Below are 19550 nucleotides of genomic sequence, written 5' to 3' on the forward strand. Positions count from 1 at the left end.
AGGCGAATTTTGTTTAACCAGGTTTCTATGGTGTTGAGGTAGTTCTGTAGCCGATAATATATAAAGTGAATATCACTGTCTGATGCGAAGAAAGCAATGCCATCCGCGTATACGTATGTTTGTACATCTCGATAAAGAGGAATGGAACACATCAGAGCATAAAATAGTGATGGTGAAGTGACAGCTCCTTGAGGAGCACCTTGTGATTGATTATATATACTCGAGGAAACGCCTCTTAGACAGCAGTAAAATGTTCTTCCATTTAAAAATTCACCAATCCAGTTTGAAAAATTATTTGGAATCTCTAGATTTCGCAATATATCTAATAAAATTAAGTGTCCTACACTGTCGTAGGCTTTGGAAATGTCTAACGTCACAAGAGCACTTATTTGCTTTTGTCGCCGTGCGAATTTTATTCTACTTTCTAAGTCCACGTGAGCATGTCAAATTCAACATGATGGTCGGAATCCGATTTGGCAGGGGCTAAGCAAGTTTTTGTTGTGTAAACATTTAATCATACGGGCATATAGAATTCTTTCAATTAATTTAACCAAATTTGAAGTTAGCGCAATCGGCCTAATGTTATCTACTGTATATCCTTCCCCATGATTTGTAAGAATAGGGGTGACTTTAGCACTTTTCCACGCTGACGGAATCCATGAGAACCGAGTTGAGTAGTTTACAATAGCTAAAGGTCATCAGAAGCTTCCTTAAATAAAATTCTGATCATAATAGATGTTACGCCATCCACGCCGGGAGCTGAATCTGGGAGTCGCTCCACGATCTCAGCCAATTTTAACATGGAGATTTCTGTAAAATCATCTGATGCCCTTCGTAAGGGTGAACAACTTGGCAAGACAGAAGAAAATGTAATTTCTAATCCCTTCGCGATTTCTTCTAGTGATTGTTTCATTTCATCGCTACTTAAGATTACAGAGTCAATATTATATTGACGCGGAAAAACTTTTCTACCGCGGAGAAAACGGAACAATGCACGCTTACTTTTATTGTTAGACAAGAAGGCAAAGTGCTTACAGTCGAATTCAGCTTTGGCTTTAGTAACTGCATGTTCAAAGACAGCTCGAAAAAATTTAGTCACTCCAATTTTTGGGACTCTGGTCTGGTTATGTAATAATTTTTTCCAAGCAGCTTTTCTCTTTCTGTAGCCTCGAGTACATTCTTCATTCCACCAAGGACTGTAAGAATTTCTTTTATTCGATCTAATCTCAAATTGAGCCTTCTTTTGAGAACTTTCCAAAGCGGAACAGATAATCGTGGTTTCTTCTTCTGTAGGCGCATCAGACAGAGATGAAAGAATATTTCGTAAGCATTTTTTAAAAATGTTGTTTTTATGAAAGGCATTGATGTAGTCGTTCTTTTCGACGTTGCTTTCCACCCACTACAGTGCTTCATTTTCGTCGCTTCCTGCACTATGGTTGTCTGCTGTGTTCGAGGCTCATCACCATCATGCCCACGCGCAACTCTTATGTGACACCGACGCTGTTTTCACAAGTAAGGGAAGTGAAAATTTAAAGCAAACACACCATCATCTCGTCTATAGCATTCTCTACTCGATGCACTTAATTATTGTCCACTAGAGTTATACCTGGTTCAGGCTGCCAATATGCATAGGCAGATACAACAAATCTCACAGTCCGTCAGCGAAAAGCCTTGCACTGCATGCCCAATAACGTTTATTTTTTCATGCTGTAAGAGAAAAAAAAATTTGGAGATCGCTCAGTGGTTAGTGCTCTCGACATATACCTGCACTTTGCTTACTTGACGTAGATTCAAATCTTAGTGGAGGCGATTGTAGAAAAGTTCTTTTTTTCTTCACGCAGTTGCAATGGCGAATCTAAAGATAACGAGGCGTCTTGACGATGAGAGGAGCAATAGCAGTGTGTTGTCGGTGACGAAAATGCTCGTCGTCAACAAAACCTGAACGGACGGGCAGACGGCACCGACCAGACGAACGTGCGGGACTGACAACGTAAAGCAAATTTCCGGGAACATAACTCTTGTCGCTGTTGCAATATATCACCATGACAGCATTCTGCAAGTCAAGAAGCGTCGTACTGCTATGTGCGCAGAGCCGTAGTGAGCGAAAAAGGCTGTGGAGTTGTCCAGGCAGGTAGATAAATAGATAGCCTCGAAGTGGGCCCAAACTAGGCAAAATATACCAATCGCATTACCACACCATTTGGCAACGTGCTGTTTTCTTGTTGTGACGCTATGATTGTCATGTTACACGCGACAGCTGGAAGCAGTTGTTCCTCACTCACAACCTGCAGAGATGACCGCATATGCAGCAGTCAATGAAAATTCATGCTTGCATGAAACTGTAACTAATACTGTATTCAATAAAGCGCACTCAACTCAACATTTCTACTTTGATTAGTTCGAAAATAAATACTGCAGATCAATTGCATTCTACTTGGAAATATCGCCATACAAGCATTGCTAGTAAAGTGGACAATATCTCGGATCCAATCGGATGCGTTGGTCTGGATTGAGAGTGACATACGAAATGGAGGTGACTCACTGAAAACCGTTAATCGCCTTCTTTTTCTGAAACAAAAGATAATTGACAACACGGCATGCATACGGGTAATTCATCGATACTGTTACCTCCTTGTAGTGGTTTTCTCCATTTTTTGGTACATGTATGGCAGGTCAGTTGGATTTTATATATATTGCTCACAATTTTGCAGGGTGGCTAGCGGCCCCCACGTGGTCATGGTACCTGTGAAGCGCATTTGGTTAAGGTGCAAAATCTGGTGAATTTGATGCCAGTGCTTTATTTCTTGGGAAAATTATACTTAATTTGTGCTAGCCCATAGAGCAGAAAGACGTAAATTCACTTGAACTGTTCCCAAGTGTGGACTCCACAGACACCTCTTTTGCACGTCTGAAAAAGGAAGAAATAAAATACGGCGAAGCCTGATTACACCACTGAATGTGAAAATTGCTTTGTATATAATATCTCTGCTATTTAAAAACTGCAGTATATTTATTTACATTACTAGAACAAAGGTTGTTGATGAATTATTACACTTTAGTGGCTAGGTTATGATTGAAAAATACCATTCTTGAAAAGCATTTGCTTGTAGTTGCCATTGGTTGCAAGATAAATAATCTCTAAATATGTTTCGCGTTTAACACGTCATTATTTTCTTCTCACAATTCTCCTAGATAAGCGGTCACGTTAGTTTTGTTTTCGCAACCTGTACAACTGATACTTATATTACAAGCCCATTATATTTCCCATCGTACACGTATGTCAGTTGCCTGTCCTGTTTACTAAACATATAAGACGTACTTGTTCTCTTTGCAGCAATTTATTTCCAACCACACTAGCTTGCTGCTACGCATTCCCCAAAAAGAATTCGCCAGAGGTTACATACCTTTCCTTCACCACACGCCATGCCAGCAAGCATTTTTTTTCTTCGGCAGTGGGTACGGCCGTCAACCGTAAGGCAACATTTAATTTTGCACTGACTGGTAAGCTCGGGAATCTGAAAGTACAGGAAATGTTACATAACAGCTTTCTCATATTGTGATATCTTAGAAAATTATAATTGATGCTAAGTGATCTTAATGCTGTCATTACGCATCCAGGTGACACCCATTTATGCTTCCTTCAAGGTCTATAAATGTGCCTACAAGAAATTTAATTGAGAAATGGCCGATCAACGATAGAAAAGGAAACGTCTTTCAGTGTGCTCATTTGTACCGAATGAAAAGCGCCAGGGAGTAAGACATTTCAAAACGTACCTATTATACGACATAAGACGTATCATCATCATCATCATCATCATCATCATCAGCCTCATAACACCCACTGCAGGGCAAAGGCCTCTCCCATACTTCTCCAGCTACCCCGTTCATGTACAAATTGTGGCCATGTCGTCCCTGCAAACTTCTTAATCTCATCTGCCCACCTAATTTTCTTCCGCCCACTGCTGCGCTTCCCTTCCCTCGGAATCCAGTCCGTAACCCTTAATGACCATCGGTTACCTTCCCTCTTCATTACATGTCCTCCATATGCCCATTTCGTTTTCTTGATTTCAACTAAGATGTCATTATCTCGCGTTTGTTCCCTTACCCAATCTGATCTTGTCTTATCCCTTAACGTTGCACCCATCATTCTTCTTTCCATAGGTCGTTGCGTCGTCTTCAAATTAAGTAGAAGCCTTTACGTAAGCCTCCAGGTTTCTGCCCCGTACGTGAGTACTGGTAAGACACAGCTGTTATACACTTTTTTTTGAGGGATAATGGCAACCTGCTGTTCATGACCTGAGAATGCCTGCCAAATGCACCACAGCCCATTCTTATTCTTCTCATTACTTCAGTCTCATGATCCGGATGCACGGTCATTACCTACCCTAAGTAGATGTGTTCTCTTAGCACTTCCAGTGCCTCGCTACCTATCTTAAACTGCTGTTCTCTCCCCCCGAAAATGTTAAACATTACTTTAGTTTTCTGCAGATTAATTTTTAGACCCACCCTTCTGCTTTGCCTGTCCAGGTCAGTGAGCATGCATTCCAGCGGTGGCGTAGAAGTGGAGCATCCGCCTCGCGTGCAAGAGGACCGCGATTCGAATCCCATTGCCGCGCAATTTTTCACCGGATTTAAAAAAAATAAATCCGCGTGCTGATAAAATTCCATAAGCAAGCCTGGAGTGCGGCCTGATCCCGGTGACCAGAACCGGCAACGTGCGCACTCCCTCACCAGAGCAGGATTGGCCACCCTAGTGCACTACTTGGCCACAACCTCCTATATGAATACAACAATCAAACCCCGGCCCTCAGTCCCCAGCAGCTGTGAAGCAACTGACTACTGCGCCAGGTAAGACCTGTGACGCAGCAGAAGGAGTTTAGAATCTCTGGGTCCGGACAGGCTGCCATTGGAATGTGATCCTGGCATGTCTAAGTTACAGGAGGACAAATACTCCAGTTAGCGATCTCTGGCAACCTTGGTATACGATACAAACACAGGCCAGTGATATCCTGGAGCACTAGAACAGAAGCGAGGATGCAATCTGAGCCATAAAGGACTTGCTGCTATATAAAGCAATTCACAGCAGAACTCGAAGCAGTCTGTATCAATAAATGTAAATAAATAAAGGATGAATAGACATTCTATATCACATTCTTCGTAGTTTGACTTGCGAACTGCAGAAAAGCATCTTCGATTGCGTTCGCAAACACTCCTCATCATTAGTCATCATCATCATCAGCTTACTTTATGTCCACTGCAGGATGAAGGCCCCTGCTTCAATATGAGCGGGAATGAAAGGATGACAGATAACGTGCCTCGCTTGAATGGCCTGGCATCTAAGGCCGAGCGACAGAGACGGAAGCCCACCATGCTGTGCGGATATAGGTTGTGGTCGTGCATATGGTGATTGAGTTTGTTTAGAGCAACATGCTCGAGCAGTTTCCCGAGACACGATGTGAGTGATATGGAGCAGAGATTTGATATGGCGTGGGGTATGTTCGGTTTGGTGATGAAACTAATTTCGGGACAGTGCCATGACTGTTGTAGGGTGCCTTTTCTACAGCATTGATTTAAATATTCTGTAATCTGCGTGATCGATATATCATCCAGGTTACGGAGCATAGAGTGTGTGAATCTGTCCTTTCCTAGTGCAGAGCTTGTACGGATATTTTGAAGGGCGATGCGGACTTCTTGCTCCAGACTTCTTGCTCCGGTGTCCAGGGCGTCATTCGGGGCTCCTGTGGAGGGTGGTGAAGGAGAGAAGGTACCGAGTGCTGTGTGTTTTGTCTGGAGATGGTCCCGAAGGGTGTCGGAGGAGAGCGTGGAGTTGTGAATGAGGCATGTAATATGGTGTTGTGATGTTGTGCGCTAGTGTGTAGGGTCGACAAGGTGGGGCAGAAGTTCCCATGCCTTCTTGGTAGAGAGATTGCCAGATCTACTGTTGCCCTTGACCTCAGTTGGAACGGCACAGCACCTCGGCTTGTGCCGCGATTTGTGTCTGTGGCGTGGCCAGTGAGCAGTTTAACTTTCTATTATCTTTATTCTGTCGTTTCCATCTCTCCAGGATGTTGTGGTGTGCCTCCCCGAAGTGTGCTAGGCGTGTGTCCTGTGTGGGAGTGTCGGGTGCCATGTTAATGTGTTGTGTGTGTGCGGTTATGTCGTTTAAGAGAGATGTCACCCAATGACCAATTACTTGTATCGGGGTGACTCGGAGTTCTCGGCGTACGGACCGGATTGCATCCCATTTAATTGGATTGTAGGTGAGGAGTCGAGGGTTGCGTTGTGTGTGAGGTATTTGCATGGCGATAATGCGATGGTCGCTACCAAGTGTGCGGTGCTCACGTCCCGACAAGAGTCCTTTGAGGCAACGGCTGAGAGAAGGTCCGGGCTAGTGTACATGGTTACACTATTGCCGATTCGGGTTGGAGTGTTAAAGTTGTTAGGTATGGTGAAGCGCAGGTCTTGGATGGTAGACCAAAGCCTGCGACCCCGTGCTGTGGTGTACCGATAACCCCACCCTGTATGCTGAGAGTTAAGGTCATCTCCATGGAGTAGGGGATTTCGGCCCGCGATGCGATGAGTTTTCTGGATTACCGCTTCGAGAGTGGTCATGGCCTGGCGTGGGGTGTGGTAAACGTTGGCAATAAAGATCGGAGGTGTGTTACGTTTTGTGGGTATGATACGTGGTGGAGGAGGTTATTTTGTGTTCTCGGTAGGTAAAAGAGCGACGTATCAGTGTGAACATCCGAGGAGGGGTGCTAATGGTGTCTGAGTCTACCGCATGATAACTGGGAATTTTGACTTAATGTTTTGTGTCCTGTAAGAAAATAAGCTGAGGTATGGCAGGTAGGGTAGGTATTAAGAGTTGCAGCGGCGCGTTTACCCCGAAAGCCGTGGCAGTTCCATTGGATTAGTGATAGGTGAATAGAGTTATCCCGGCCCGTCATATTGGAGCATGAATAGGGCGAGGATAGCTTCTCGTGGTGGTAGTGAAGTGGGATAAGAATATTAGGTGGGTGTAGGATGGAGGTAGGGGACCCCTCATGTGAAGAGCTGGCATTTGTCTCTAGCCTCTGAAGGTGCGTTTCAAATTGCGTAAAAGCATGTTCGAGAGTTACACTTGGGCGTGTGAAAAGTGTATCTGCTGATCAAGGCGAGAAGATAGCTGCTCGGCAAGTGCTGTAAATTTGGTTTGGAGGCGTGCCTCCAGAGCTGCCAATTTAGCGTGATATTTTGATTCCATGTCCTATTCCAAGTAACCATCAAGCGAGTCCGATGTGCATTTCATTTTATGGGCAAATCAGGCGGGTATGGTGGGTGTGCTGGGTGACTCCACAGTGGGTGGATTCGTTCTGGGGAGCGATGTTGGGGAGGGAAAGAGGGGGAAACAGGGTTGTGTGTTAAGAGTGTTGTGAGGCGGCTTACCTCCCCACACAGGGCCCGAAGCATGTGGTCACGGCGGTGCGGGGTAAGCAGGCTGCTGCTTGCTATATAGTTTTGTGGTCACGTTGGGCGTCTTCAGCCTGTCGGTCCATGTCGGTCGGTCCGAGCTCTTGGAGCGCCATATTTCTTGGCGGTAAGATGGTTCCGGGTGTTCGGATCCTGCACTGTGCAGTAAATGGTGGTCATCTGGTCGCTGGAATCGCGCTTGGCATTTGGAGGTGGGCTTGGTTGTCCTAGGGAAGAGGCGGTGTTTCCATTCCCGGGTCTCGGACAAGTGCGGGCCCTAGCAAATGATGCAGACGGTAGTGCATGTTGGAGTTGGCTCCTTTAGGTGTAACTCGCCGCATCTGGGGCACTTGAGCGTCCTAGGTTGGATACAGATATCCATGCGGTGGCCTATGATCCGGCAGTTACTGCAGGTCTCGACCCTTCGTGCATAGGGCGTTCACAGATGCAGTCGTCCACTTTAAAAAATTTATTGCGGGACGATGGCTTGACCAAAGGTGATGAGATCGAACCTGTGAGTCCCATCCGTCGGGCGTCTAGTATAGTTGCGTGGGGGTTGCGGGCGATCTAGTCTGTGGGAAGGTCTTGTAGCGATTCTTTCCAGTAGGCGTTCTTAATAAGTCCCCTAGCTGAGCGATCAGGGGTTACAATATATGCCACAATTGCATACTCAAGTTGCTTGAAGATAATGTGCTGGAGTTGTACGAGCTTGAGAGAGCCATCTTGATTCACCGCAGACACTATGCAAGTGTTATTGACGCGTTGAATCCGAAGTGTCAGCGTAGATGGGTAAATCAGTGCAGCGGCCTACATGACTGTGGTGACGAGGTAGCGCGGCTAGAGCGCGGTCAGCTCAAGCCCTCTCTGGGAGTGGAAGACGACATTTATAATCATCTGGTGGATGAGCCGGCAATTGCTTGATCTTTTGTCCAGTTGTACAGAGTGCGCATAGCTTCATCGAGGAGCTCTGTAGAGCGGGAGTTGTGGCAGTCTTCCGCGTCTCCCGCGACTGGCGCCGCGCCTCCCACACAGCCAGATCGGTGTGTGTATCGTGTGTCGCTTTTCTGGTTCCCCAGTTGTTCGCCTGGGTTCCCAGGAATTAGGTGCAATCCCGAGGGTCATACTGGCTCGGGACCATGTCCGTACCTTGCACCTGAACCTTCATGATAGCCACAGTAGGGGATGTTGCGTCGCGCTGCGTCGCGAAGCCTAGCACGCCAGTGGCGCAACGGGCCGGGTTTTCGGGCCTAGTGTCCCCCATGGTGCTCACCAAAACCTCAAGAGGGGTCAGTAGAGAGCACTCACCTGTAAGAAGACGTTGATGCAGTTGTGGGCACTCGAGATACCAGCGATTGGCAATTTTCACTCTGACAGAACGGAGCCGATGCGAAGACAACCCCTAGTGCCCAGTCCCGGGAAGCAGACGTTCCGTGGGAAACGACGAGAAGGCCGCTTCCCATATGACTCCCGGCGAAAGAGGCCCGGGCAAGGGCGGTCGGGCAAGGTCACGTCGTGTAGGTGGTTTCGGAGCGCGCCGACGACACGTCCGTTCACTTGGGCCGACCGATTGTAACTCCTCTAATCTCGGAGTCCTCTTCAGCAGAGGACGTGGCCGTTTGTCAACACTACATACGCCTCACCAGTTCCAATCTGACTAAGGCCAATAATATCTCACAATGCCTAATAGTTCCGCAAGGAGTACTGCTAAGCTAGCTTCAATCAAGAGGGTTCGTTTGTTGAACGTTGCCAGATTCAGTTTCCAGTGGTGGCCTGTCCGCTCCAGAGATTCTTTGCAATCTCTGGTGCATTGCAGGTCTGGCCACCGCCTTCGCCAGGTGCTCCGCAGCTGCTGCGGACTGAGGGCCATTGGTTGATCGAATGAGTCATATTGGAGGGAGTGACCGAATACTGCACCAGAGAGGCCAATTCCTGTTCTGGCGACGGGGTGTCTATCGTTGAAGCTTAGTGGGTCTTCCAAATTTGGTTTTACCGCACTCTCATCTTCTGCCCATGTAAGGTGCCACTCCAAGCATGGAGATGTAGCGTACTGGAGGACGATTTGAGCGTACGAATTTTAGATTAGAGGCCCGATGTTCTACCTCTGCTCCACGCCCCGTCTCAGTCACATGACAGCAAATGGAACACTTCTAATGGAACACTTAAAAAAGACCCGAGGATTTGAACTTCTGACTATAGCAACCGGGCAATCTAGATAGCTCAGTCAGATAACCCTGTAGGCGGCGAGGCCACCTTATGGTGCAGAATACCAGCCCAGGCGATCCTACATGTCTAAAAATTCCCTTGAATTATCCTTCATAGACGGGTTTTAGATAGGCAAGTGGATATATGATATATGGATTTGTATCGTGGTTCCACACCGCACGTAAGCACGTAAGCAGGCAACTATGAAAGCTGCTAGGTACAGTGAACATTTTCATCAAGCTCAAACAACACTAAAAAGGAGTAGGGAAAGAAATTATAGTGGAGTACTTCGCCTCACTGACCCGGAGACCACGAGCCATGCGCACACGGGGGCACGTCCATCTCCTTACTGACGCACCCAGCTGTCCCAGTCGTAGTGGCTACCGAGTCAGAAATGTTATGTCTTATCAATTAGCTATGTCAAACGTGTCTGTGACCCACAGGGTGTCATTCGCCAAACACGGCTTGTACACTTCGCGCGGGGAGAGAGCCGTGCAATAAATGATTGCCAGAACAAGTTGTGGCTTACATCGAGGGGCGAGCTATCGGCCGTGACTTGGGCGGACTGGAAGGAGAAAGCTATAAATAATTTATGCTAGAAAGCAGCGCAAAGCTAACGGAGTGCAACTGAACGCGGTAGGTAGCATTATGTAACACTATTCCCAAATGGTTCTAACACCGTGGTTCCGAACCGTACGTAATCACGTAAGCAGGCAACCGTGGAAGTGGCTAGGTACACTAGACATTTTAACAAGCTTGAACAGCACTTAAAACGAGTAGGGAAGAAAAGTGTGGCGGTGCGGTTCACCTCACTCACTCGAATTTGATAAATTTGTTAGATGCGGTTTAGCAAGCCATCCCAGCTGACCAGGCAAAGGACGTTCCACGTCTAATAGCCTAATAGAATGATAGCCTAACAGCCTAATAGAATAATAATTCCTTACATCTACGCAACGATAGCAAAGTAAGGTGCGTGGGTTGTGTGGTGCCGAAAGAATAAAAAAAATGATAGTATCACACACATTCGTTACATGTGGTTTAGCAAGCGATCCCATTTGACCGAGCGAAGGACGTTCCACGTAAAAAAAAGAAAATAATAAAAACTTGCGCTGTAAATTGGAGTTTATTGCAGGAAGGAACCTTTTGTCACCTTGTCAGCGATAAACTTTCAAAGACAACCCTTGTGAAACCTTGAAAGTCTTGAAATCCTAAAAAGCCTTGAAGGATAAGTGCGAGTGAGTTAGAATTAGCAGAACGCTTATGGCTCCCAACGAAGCTCAGCTAATCTCTGGCACGCGAAACAAAAAGCGGGAGTGCATAGCAGGAGGGCTGCTGAGCGAGAGGAGGAATGGGAAAGAAAATGTATGCTATAAATCTTTTAAACCTAATAAGCAAGGCTTCCAGAAATAATCTAGACATTTCACCAGAGTAACAATGACCTCTTTATTAGTAATGTGTGAGCACACCTTAAGCCAACTAGCCCAGCAACAAATTTTGTTAACTTCTTACTACTGTGTTTATTAGTTTCATTGTGGAAGAAAAATTTCCGTGCATTGCGGTAGCTCACCTTTTTCACTACCACCTTGTTTTGGCTTCCTTTGCTTTCTTTCATGATGTACCTGCAAAATACCTCTTCGGGCATTGTTTGGCCAGGGAACTTCTTGTGGTCTTTCTGGTAGTTCTGCTTCGCCTTCACCTCTATGCATTCCGGTTTTAGCTTCCTGCGACAAAACCGCGTAAATCATTATTGCATTCGTTCATTCTGGGAAATACAGTGCAGATTGTGTATATTGGCTTTGTGGAGCTATGACATTATATTGAGTTCTATGGGGGCCTCTTAGAAAAAGAACATATTTTAGATAAAAAACACGTTCAAAAGTAGCGTGACATCAGCATGAACTGCTAATGCTTGCGGAAATCACTTGTAGGCTTAGTATGTTGTACTCATAAATTCTTACATAATATATGCAGCGTGGAACTGCAAACGCTTTTCAAAGACTTTCTTTAGATTCCTAATACATTTGCATAATGTGTGTGCTGAGGCTTTGCTTCGATGTGGTAGACGCATCATTAGAAGATTCAGCGTAGGGTTCACTGGTGGCCACATGATAAAAGCACAACCACAGTTTGCCTGCTTAACAAGTGGCGAGGCCTCGCTTAGATTTATTATATAGTGGTTTTCTTAATGAGAGTGCGGAACATTAGGCGCCAAGGTAATCGGAGCTCAGACTCAGTTAGCAAGAATATTTTTGTGAACTCTGTTGCGATCAGCACCAAAACGTCTGTTTAGCCAACAAAACGTTTATCTAAAATAAGTTTGAGGTGGAATATTGAATTTATAAGAAAGCTACAATACTGATGCTAGAAGCGGGAAGAAAACCTTTGCAGTGCAAGAGCATGATATGAAGGCGTGGCATTTTTGATCTTACGGAGGCAAGAAAAACCCCTGGGCATATAGCCGTCTACCTTGCAACGTTTCAACAATGAGAAATTCTGATCAATACGGGACACGGAAAAGCTACACTGCTCTCTGTTTTAACCCTTTGAAGCACAACTCTACGCACTTCTACTTTAACGCTAACCACGTACGAATTTGCATAACATTGATTCCCTATAGTCAAGATCCGAAATTCAGGCACATATGCACAAAGGAAAAGAAGTGTACGTCATACTGCAAGCGTTTGAGCACGGACGCAGCCCGTCACAATTACCCGTTGTTGGTCATTCAGGAGTCACAAGAATGAAGCAAGAAACAAGAACGCGGTACATTTTTATACAGCAACAGGCCTCCTCACTCAGATCCACATACAGTTAATCTCGTCCTAGAATTTTTGTCTTCGATACCTAAAACAAACTCGATACCTCGAACATATTGGGACACAATAATAGAACGTCACAAAATGAGCGAAGTTATTTCCGAATCTTCTGAAAAAATTTCATGCAGCGGCAGCTACCAATAAATACATATTGACGTTTTTTAATGAATTCTGAAATTTGTAGAGGGTGCGTGCCCTGCAGTAAACGACGATAGACAGCCTGTTTGCAAATGAACAAAACCTCATCGAAAACTAGGCGACTTTGACTCGGCCACTTGTAATGTCATCTATAGATTGGAGAGACAGATACTTTTTCCCGCACAGGGTATAATAGTCAGAACATGGACGTAAAATAGAAACCTAAGATCCCGCTCTAAAGACATGTTACATATGTAGGAGCCCTTTGAAGCGCTTAAGTTCACCATTCGACAGTCTGCATTGCATACCCACGCTTCAGGATAGCTTGTGAGTGTTATATCATTTATGAATTTATAACGCGTTCGAAGTGCATCAACGGAATCAATGACACACTCAGATCAATCTCCCAATAGTCTAGCATTAGTTTGCAAATGGCATAAGAGAGGAAAAAAGATGTTACTTTTCTCTGCATCAATTTGTTCACATTGCGCACGCATATACTCACTGGCAAACGGATATCCGCATTCTTTCATTGTTATCTTTTTTTCTTTTCTTTTTTAAAGATTTCTTTAAATACTTTAACAATCTTCCATTCTTTTTTCATTTGCATGTCACGAGAAACCTAGACATTCTAGCGCTGCGATTCCCGCCGTCTCATTTCCCTATTTTTCCTGTACTATACTACGCCCGACCTGTGGCCAGCAAGTTACATCCAGATACAGGAAATGGTAGCACGTACCTATATAATTGTGCAGACACTTAGTCCCCATGAACTCACCCACTAGCGCTACGAGGAAGCGATTAATCCCCACCAACCTCAAGGCTGAGTTCCACCTCCCATTTCTTGCATGGTGAAAGCAGGCGGTCATCTCTCTTCCCCCCTTTTCTTTATTCACTCAGAGGGACAGTGATGCCTTTAAAAAGATATGTTTGTTGGAAACATATCGTTGCGTTATGGTGTAATATTTTTTGTATGCATGTGTTACGTTCCTGTCAGTAGTCGTCTGACCGTGGTGATCACGGCGTTTGCTCCTAGTGCAGACAATTGCAAACTGGTTCTTTACCCACCCCAGTGTTAATGACTCATCTATACCCTAAATTATACGTGAGTGATGTGTGCCGCGTGTGCCAGCGGGAGAGGGCCACCCTGACGCACATCCTATGGGATTGCACCAAGTTCCCCAATGAGGCTACGACAAGTACAACGATTCCGCCGCGACTCGCGGCTGCAGCGGAATGCTACGACCGCGAAAGCCAAACCTGGGCCGTCCAGCAGGTCTCGGCGGCTCTTGAAAGACAAAGGCCGAGCGAAACCGACGGGACGTTGCCCCTCAGGGCGACCGACCGCGGGAGTAACACGCGCTGGAGTTGAGTAGAGACCACCCGCTGAGAAGACGCCAGGGCCCGCGTCACGGCGCCATTTAGTCATGGTGTCGTTCTGCAGGCGACTACATGAAGTTGTCTCTCTCTCTCTCTCTCTCCTAGTTCTCCTTCGGAACGATACTTTCACAACTATAGTTGGGAAATGTTGCAAGAACGCTATGTTGTCATTCTGCGCACATTAGAGGAAGATTCCGACTGCGGAAAAGCGTATTTCTTGAAAATTTGGACGCCCATGATTATGTTAACTCACCTTAGGCATGTATTCTGCGCGTATCTAACTACATTTCACGCAAATGCGTTTCCTTTGTGGTCTGCAAGCCCAAGCCTTACGTTGGCGCCATGCCATAGGAGCAACTTGTATCGTAATGTGAATTCCCATGCTTCCTTTGCTTACTTCTTGCTTACAACTACTTCTTTAGAGACTGACTCCTCCATCTCGAAGCAAGGTTCTACACAGTGCATGATTCAGCTGCCGTTCCCCTGTAAAACCACTCTTGAGAAAGACCTGTCTCCGGCCGAAACGACAACATTATTTTTGGAACGTGGACCTGCTCAAATACCCATACTGTTCATATATATTGTTACGGGAAGTATTTATTCTACAGTAAACGGCTAGCACTTCGCTGGTCAAGACTGCACAGGGCACACAGGTTTCAGCAGGTCTTTAAGTCCGACAGGAGAGACTCCGCCCCAGCCTTACTACAACCTCTTTGTCTTCACCCCTTTTCGTGACATTATCCCCGGCCGGTGAAGTACAGTCAACGTGCTAGTTGTGGTCAAAATGGGTTATCACAGCTGTAGCGCTTGAAGCGGGAAACATGTATGATGTCACTTCGTGGTGTAGCCGTCGAAGTGGAGGCCATGGGAATTATCTCATAGCAGTCACCTCGCGCCGTACGTGGTGGGGCCCGACATGCACAACATTGACTGGGATACTGGGAGAGAATGGGAGCCAGAGAAAGACGAGAGAGCCCGGTGGAAAAGCAGGATCCCAGTGTCGGCGATAGTAAAGGGACTTTTGTGCACTCTGCGATGACGAGAGCCGAGCGTGGGCATACTATGCGCGTGACGAGCGCACGTGTGACGGCGTCTTGCGCATAGGAAGTCGTGGACGTAAACGCCGGATCAGAAGGAAGCAAGGTGTCAAAGGGTAATTAGGGATGGTGGCCAGTGAGAAGATAGAAGAGTTAGTAGCCGGCAGTTTCATGACACGATGAGTTGTATGAAAATGTGACGAACAGAAGGGCAAGCTCAATCGTGGTGATCGTCGGAAACGTACAAAGAAAGCATGTAGGTTAGTGTACAGTTGAGACGTTTGGTGAGAACATTGGTTTAAGGATGATATGAGGTGGTAAAGTTGGGATGAAGTTGCAGATGATCGAAGTAGGTCGTCAACCACACGAGACAGGAAGTAGCGACCGCGATCTGAGAGTAGGTGACGAAGAAACTTCGTCGTATGTGATCATAACTTCTGGACACGCCTAAGTGCCCGGAAGTTGGGACGCCATCAAAGTGGACGAGGACATCTCTGCGTAGATGACGCGGGACAACTAGCAGGAGTTCTGCGCCCTCGGCATGCATGTTGCGGCGGTAAAGAACGTTATCCTGAAGCAAGAGCATGTCGTGTGAGGAGTCGAGGGCGCCGGATTGCAGACGATCAATAAGAGAGAGCAACGATAGATCGCTACGTTCTGTGGTTGCTAAGGAGCAGGTGTCGGGGTCTGTTTCAGTGGAGTCGGATGGTTCAACGGCGTAACGGGACTGCTACCCGGCGTCAGCGTGCAACTTGCCAGATTTGTACACAACCGAAAACGTGTACTCCTGTATACGTTATGCCCAACGGCCGTGCGTCCCTGTGGTGTCTTCAACTGCTGAGAGCCAGCACAGCACATGATGATCTGTTAAGACCACGAACGGCCGTCTATATTGGTACGGACGAAATTTCGTGACTGCCCAGACGAGTGCTAGGCACTCTCGCTCAGTAATGGTGTCAATTTTCCCGCCTGTGACAGGAGGTGACTAAGATACGCTATCACAGAGTTAGCTCCGTTCTGTGTTTGTGCGAGGATGGCACCTATGGCATGGCCGCTTGCGTCGGTTCAAAGCTCCGTTATAGCAGCTGGATCAAAATGAGCCAGCACAGATGTTGATTTGTTGCGCGCCCCAAGAAAAGGACGCATCCTTTTTGATGAGGTCCATGAGGGGCAGAGGAATGTCCGCGAAGTTGAGAACAAAGTGGCGAAAGTAGGAGCAGAGCCTAAAAAAGCTGCGTACTTCGTGCATTAACGCAGAACCGGGAACTCGCGGACGGCACGGACTTTGTCCGGGTCTAGTTGGACACACGAAGCATGAACCATAGGTACCCAAGTAATTTGATCTGGTGGCACCCAAAGGTGCACTTGGAGGAAGTGAGCAGGAGGCCAGCCCAGCGAAATATATCGACAATGGCCGATAGACAAAGGAGATGGCTTTCAAAGCTGGGCGAGAAAACGACGACGTCGTCCTGACAACAAATACAGGTTGACCACATAAATCCGCGTAGAAGAGTGTCCATCATGCGTTCGAAAGTTGCAGATGCCTTACACAATGAGACCTTAAATTGGTAGAGGCGGTCGGGTGTGTTGAAATGCGTCTTCTTGCGGTCAGGCAGATTGACAGCAATTTGCCAGTATTCTGACCGGCGATCTAGGTGCACTTAGAGGAAGTGAGCAGGAGGCCAGCCCGGCGAAATATATCGACAATGGCCGATAGACGGAGGAGATGGCTTCCTAAGCTGGGCGAGAAAACGATGACGTCGTCCAGATAACAAACACAGGTTGACCACTTAATACCGCATAGAAGAGTTTCCATCATGCGTTCGAAAGTTGCAGGTGCCTTACACAATCAGTCCTTAAATTGGTACAGGCGGTCGGGTGTGATGAAATCCGTCTTCTTGCGGTCAGGCAGATTGACAGCAATTTGCCAGTATTCTGACCGGCGATCTAGGTGCACTTAGAGGAAGTGAGCAGGAGGCCGGCCCGGTGAAATATATCGACAATGGCCGATAGACGGAGGAGATGGCTTTCAAAGCTGGGCGAGAAAACGATGACGTCATCCAGATAACAAAGACAGGTTGACCACTTAATACCGCGTAGAAAAGTGTCCATCATGCGTTCGAAAGTAGCAGGTGCCTTACACAGTCAGACCTTAAATTGGTAGAGGCAGTCGGGTGTGATGAAATCCGTCTTCTTGCGGTCAGGCAGATTGACAGCAATTTGCCAGTATTCTGACCGGAGATCTAGGTGCACTTAGAGAAAGTGAGCAGGAGGCCAGACCGGCGAAATATATCGACAATGGCCGATAGACGGAGCAGATGGCTTTCAAAGCTGGGCGCGAAAACGATGACGTCGTCCAGATGACAAAGACAGGTTGACCACTTAATACCGCGTAGAAGAGTGTCCATCATGCGTTCGAAAGTTGCAGATGCCTTACACAATGAGACCTTAAATTGGTAGAGGCAGTCGGGTGTGATGAAATCCGTCTTGCGGTCAGGCAGATTGACAGCAATTCGCCAGTATTCTGACCGAAGATCTAGGTGCACTTAGAGGAAGTGAGCAGGAGGCCAGACCGGCGAAATATATCGACAATGGCCGATAGACGGAGGAGATGGCTTTCAAAGCTGGGCGAGAAAACGATGACGTCGTCCAGATAACAGACAGGTTGACCACTTAATACCGCGTAGTAGAGTGTCCATCATTCGTTCGAAAGTTGCAGGTGCCTTACACAATCAGACCTTAAATTGGTAGAGGCGGACGGGTGTGATGAAATCCGTCTTTTTGCGGTCAGGCAGATTGACGGCAATTTGCCAGTATCCTGAACGGAGATCTAGGTGCACTTAGAGGAAGTGAGCAGGAGGCCAGCCCGGCGAAATATATCGACAATGGCTGATAGACGGAGGAGATGTCTTTCAAAGCTGGGCGAGAAAACGATGACGTCGTCCAGATAATAAAGACAGGTTTACCACTTAAGACCGCGTAGAAGGGTGTCCATCATGCGTTCGAAAGTTGCAGGCGCCTTACACAATCAGACCTTAAATTGGTACAGGCGGTCGGGTGTGATGAAATCCATCTTCTTGCGGCCAGGCAGATTGACGGCAATTTGCCAGTATTCTGACCGGAGATCTGGATAGATGGAGATGGAGGCAGGCGGGCGCGTCATCAATTCGAGGGAAAGCATACACATTCTTCTTACTTACCCGATTGAGTTGGCGATATTCGACGCCAAGCCGCTAGCTGTTGTCTTTTTTTTTTTTTCACAAGCACCACCTTCTTTTGGATGACTTGGCGCTCAGAGTGAGGCAGCCGGTAAGGGTGCTTGTCAAGGGGGCTAGAATCTCCAGTGTCGATGCGGTGTGCCACGACGTGTGTATGGCCTAGTGGACTGTTCTCAACATCAAAAACATCAAGGTAACACAATAGGACAGCAAAGAGTGCTGAACTTTGGGAAGGTAAGACGTCGGGGATACCATTTTGTTCAGAAGTGCCTTGGTTGGCGCCGGGATGACAGGTTACGGCATGGTCTCAGCTTCAGCAGCGAATGTAGAAATTGTACGTACTTCCAGCGGTGACAGTTCGGCTAGTGAAATTCTTTGATGAAGAATATGGGCCGAAGTAGAGAAGTTGAGGACTGGAAGCATCGTTCTGTTGTTGGCAAGAAGCAATATGGTGTGAGGAAATGCGAGGTTGCGCGAGAGGGTCCTATCGATCAGATCAGATGAGTGGCAGTAGCAACAATTGGGGCAGAGAAGTGTTCCGTGTGAGGACCGGAAGCGCACATGGGCTGAGGTGCGTGACAGGCGGCTTGTGGAATGCCCATATTCGCAATCTGTTGACAAACGATGGCTTGAATGAGGAATATGGTCACCAAATGGTCGTGGGCAGGTGCCTTGTAAGCGGTTCGAGCTATTGCTTCGAGCTCCTGGCGAACAATTCTGGTTAGGCTGTTAGGCGGCGAGAACGGAGGGGGCGTCACGGGATCTCCGCATGAGGTTGTCCCATCCGTGTTCGGGAGTCTGGTAAAGCGGTGAGTGATGCGCCTGCCTTTTTCTTGTTCAAACCAACGTCATCCGGTTATGATGGAGTGAACCGTGCTGCAGTGCTTACACATGGGTATGTTGAAGGCATCGTCAGCTATACCTGTAGACACGTGGCCAACTTTGTCTGCCTCTGGCATGTCTTTGTCAATGGTGTAGCACAAGGCTAGCACGTCTTTGATATATGCGACGCACGGTTGCTTCGACGTGTGAGCTCTGGCCGCGAGTCCGTGCCGGGCTATCATTTGTCGTACCACTGATCGGCCAAACAATTCGCGCATCTTCTCCTTACATACGTGCCAATTCGCCAGTTCTTCTTCGTGGGTAGTAAACCACACGGGAGCTGTGCCGTGTAGGTAGAAAACGTCCGCGAGCATTAGCGACTCGTCCCACCTCTGGTGCTTGCTTAAGCGCTCGTACAATAGGAGCCAGTCGTCGACGTCATTGTTGTCCGCACCGCAAAATGTGCCGGGATCGAGGGGATGCGAAAA

At 47.1% G+C, this 19550-nt stretch overlaps 1 protein-coding gene across 1 annotated transcript in view; it reads right to left on the bottom strand.

Moving 5' to 3' along the window:
• Positions 1-2778: 2778 nt before the first annotated feature.
• Positions 2779-19550, bottom strand: part of LOC129381944 (venom metalloproteinase antarease-like TtrivMP_A) — a 66681-nt gene continuing 49909 nt past the window's right edge. Inside the window, exons 12-14 of the mRNA XM_055065223.1 lie at positions 11219-11372; positions 3405-3515; positions 2779-2908 (exon numbers count right to left, since the gene is read on the bottom strand). Coding sequence (XP_054921198.1) covers positions 2858-2908; positions 3405-3515; positions 11219-11372 — 316 coding nt within the window. The 3' untranslated portion in view covers positions 2779-2857. The remainder of the gene's footprint in view (positions 2909-3404; positions 3516-11218; positions 11373-19550) is intronic.

Source organism: Dermacentor andersoni, chromosome 10 (assembly GCF_023375885.2).
Source record: "Dermacentor andersoni chromosome 10, qqDerAnde1_hic_scaffold, whole genome shotgun sequence".
NCBI lineage: Eukaryota > Metazoa > Arthropoda > Arachnida > Ixodida > Ixodidae > Dermacentor > Dermacentor andersoni.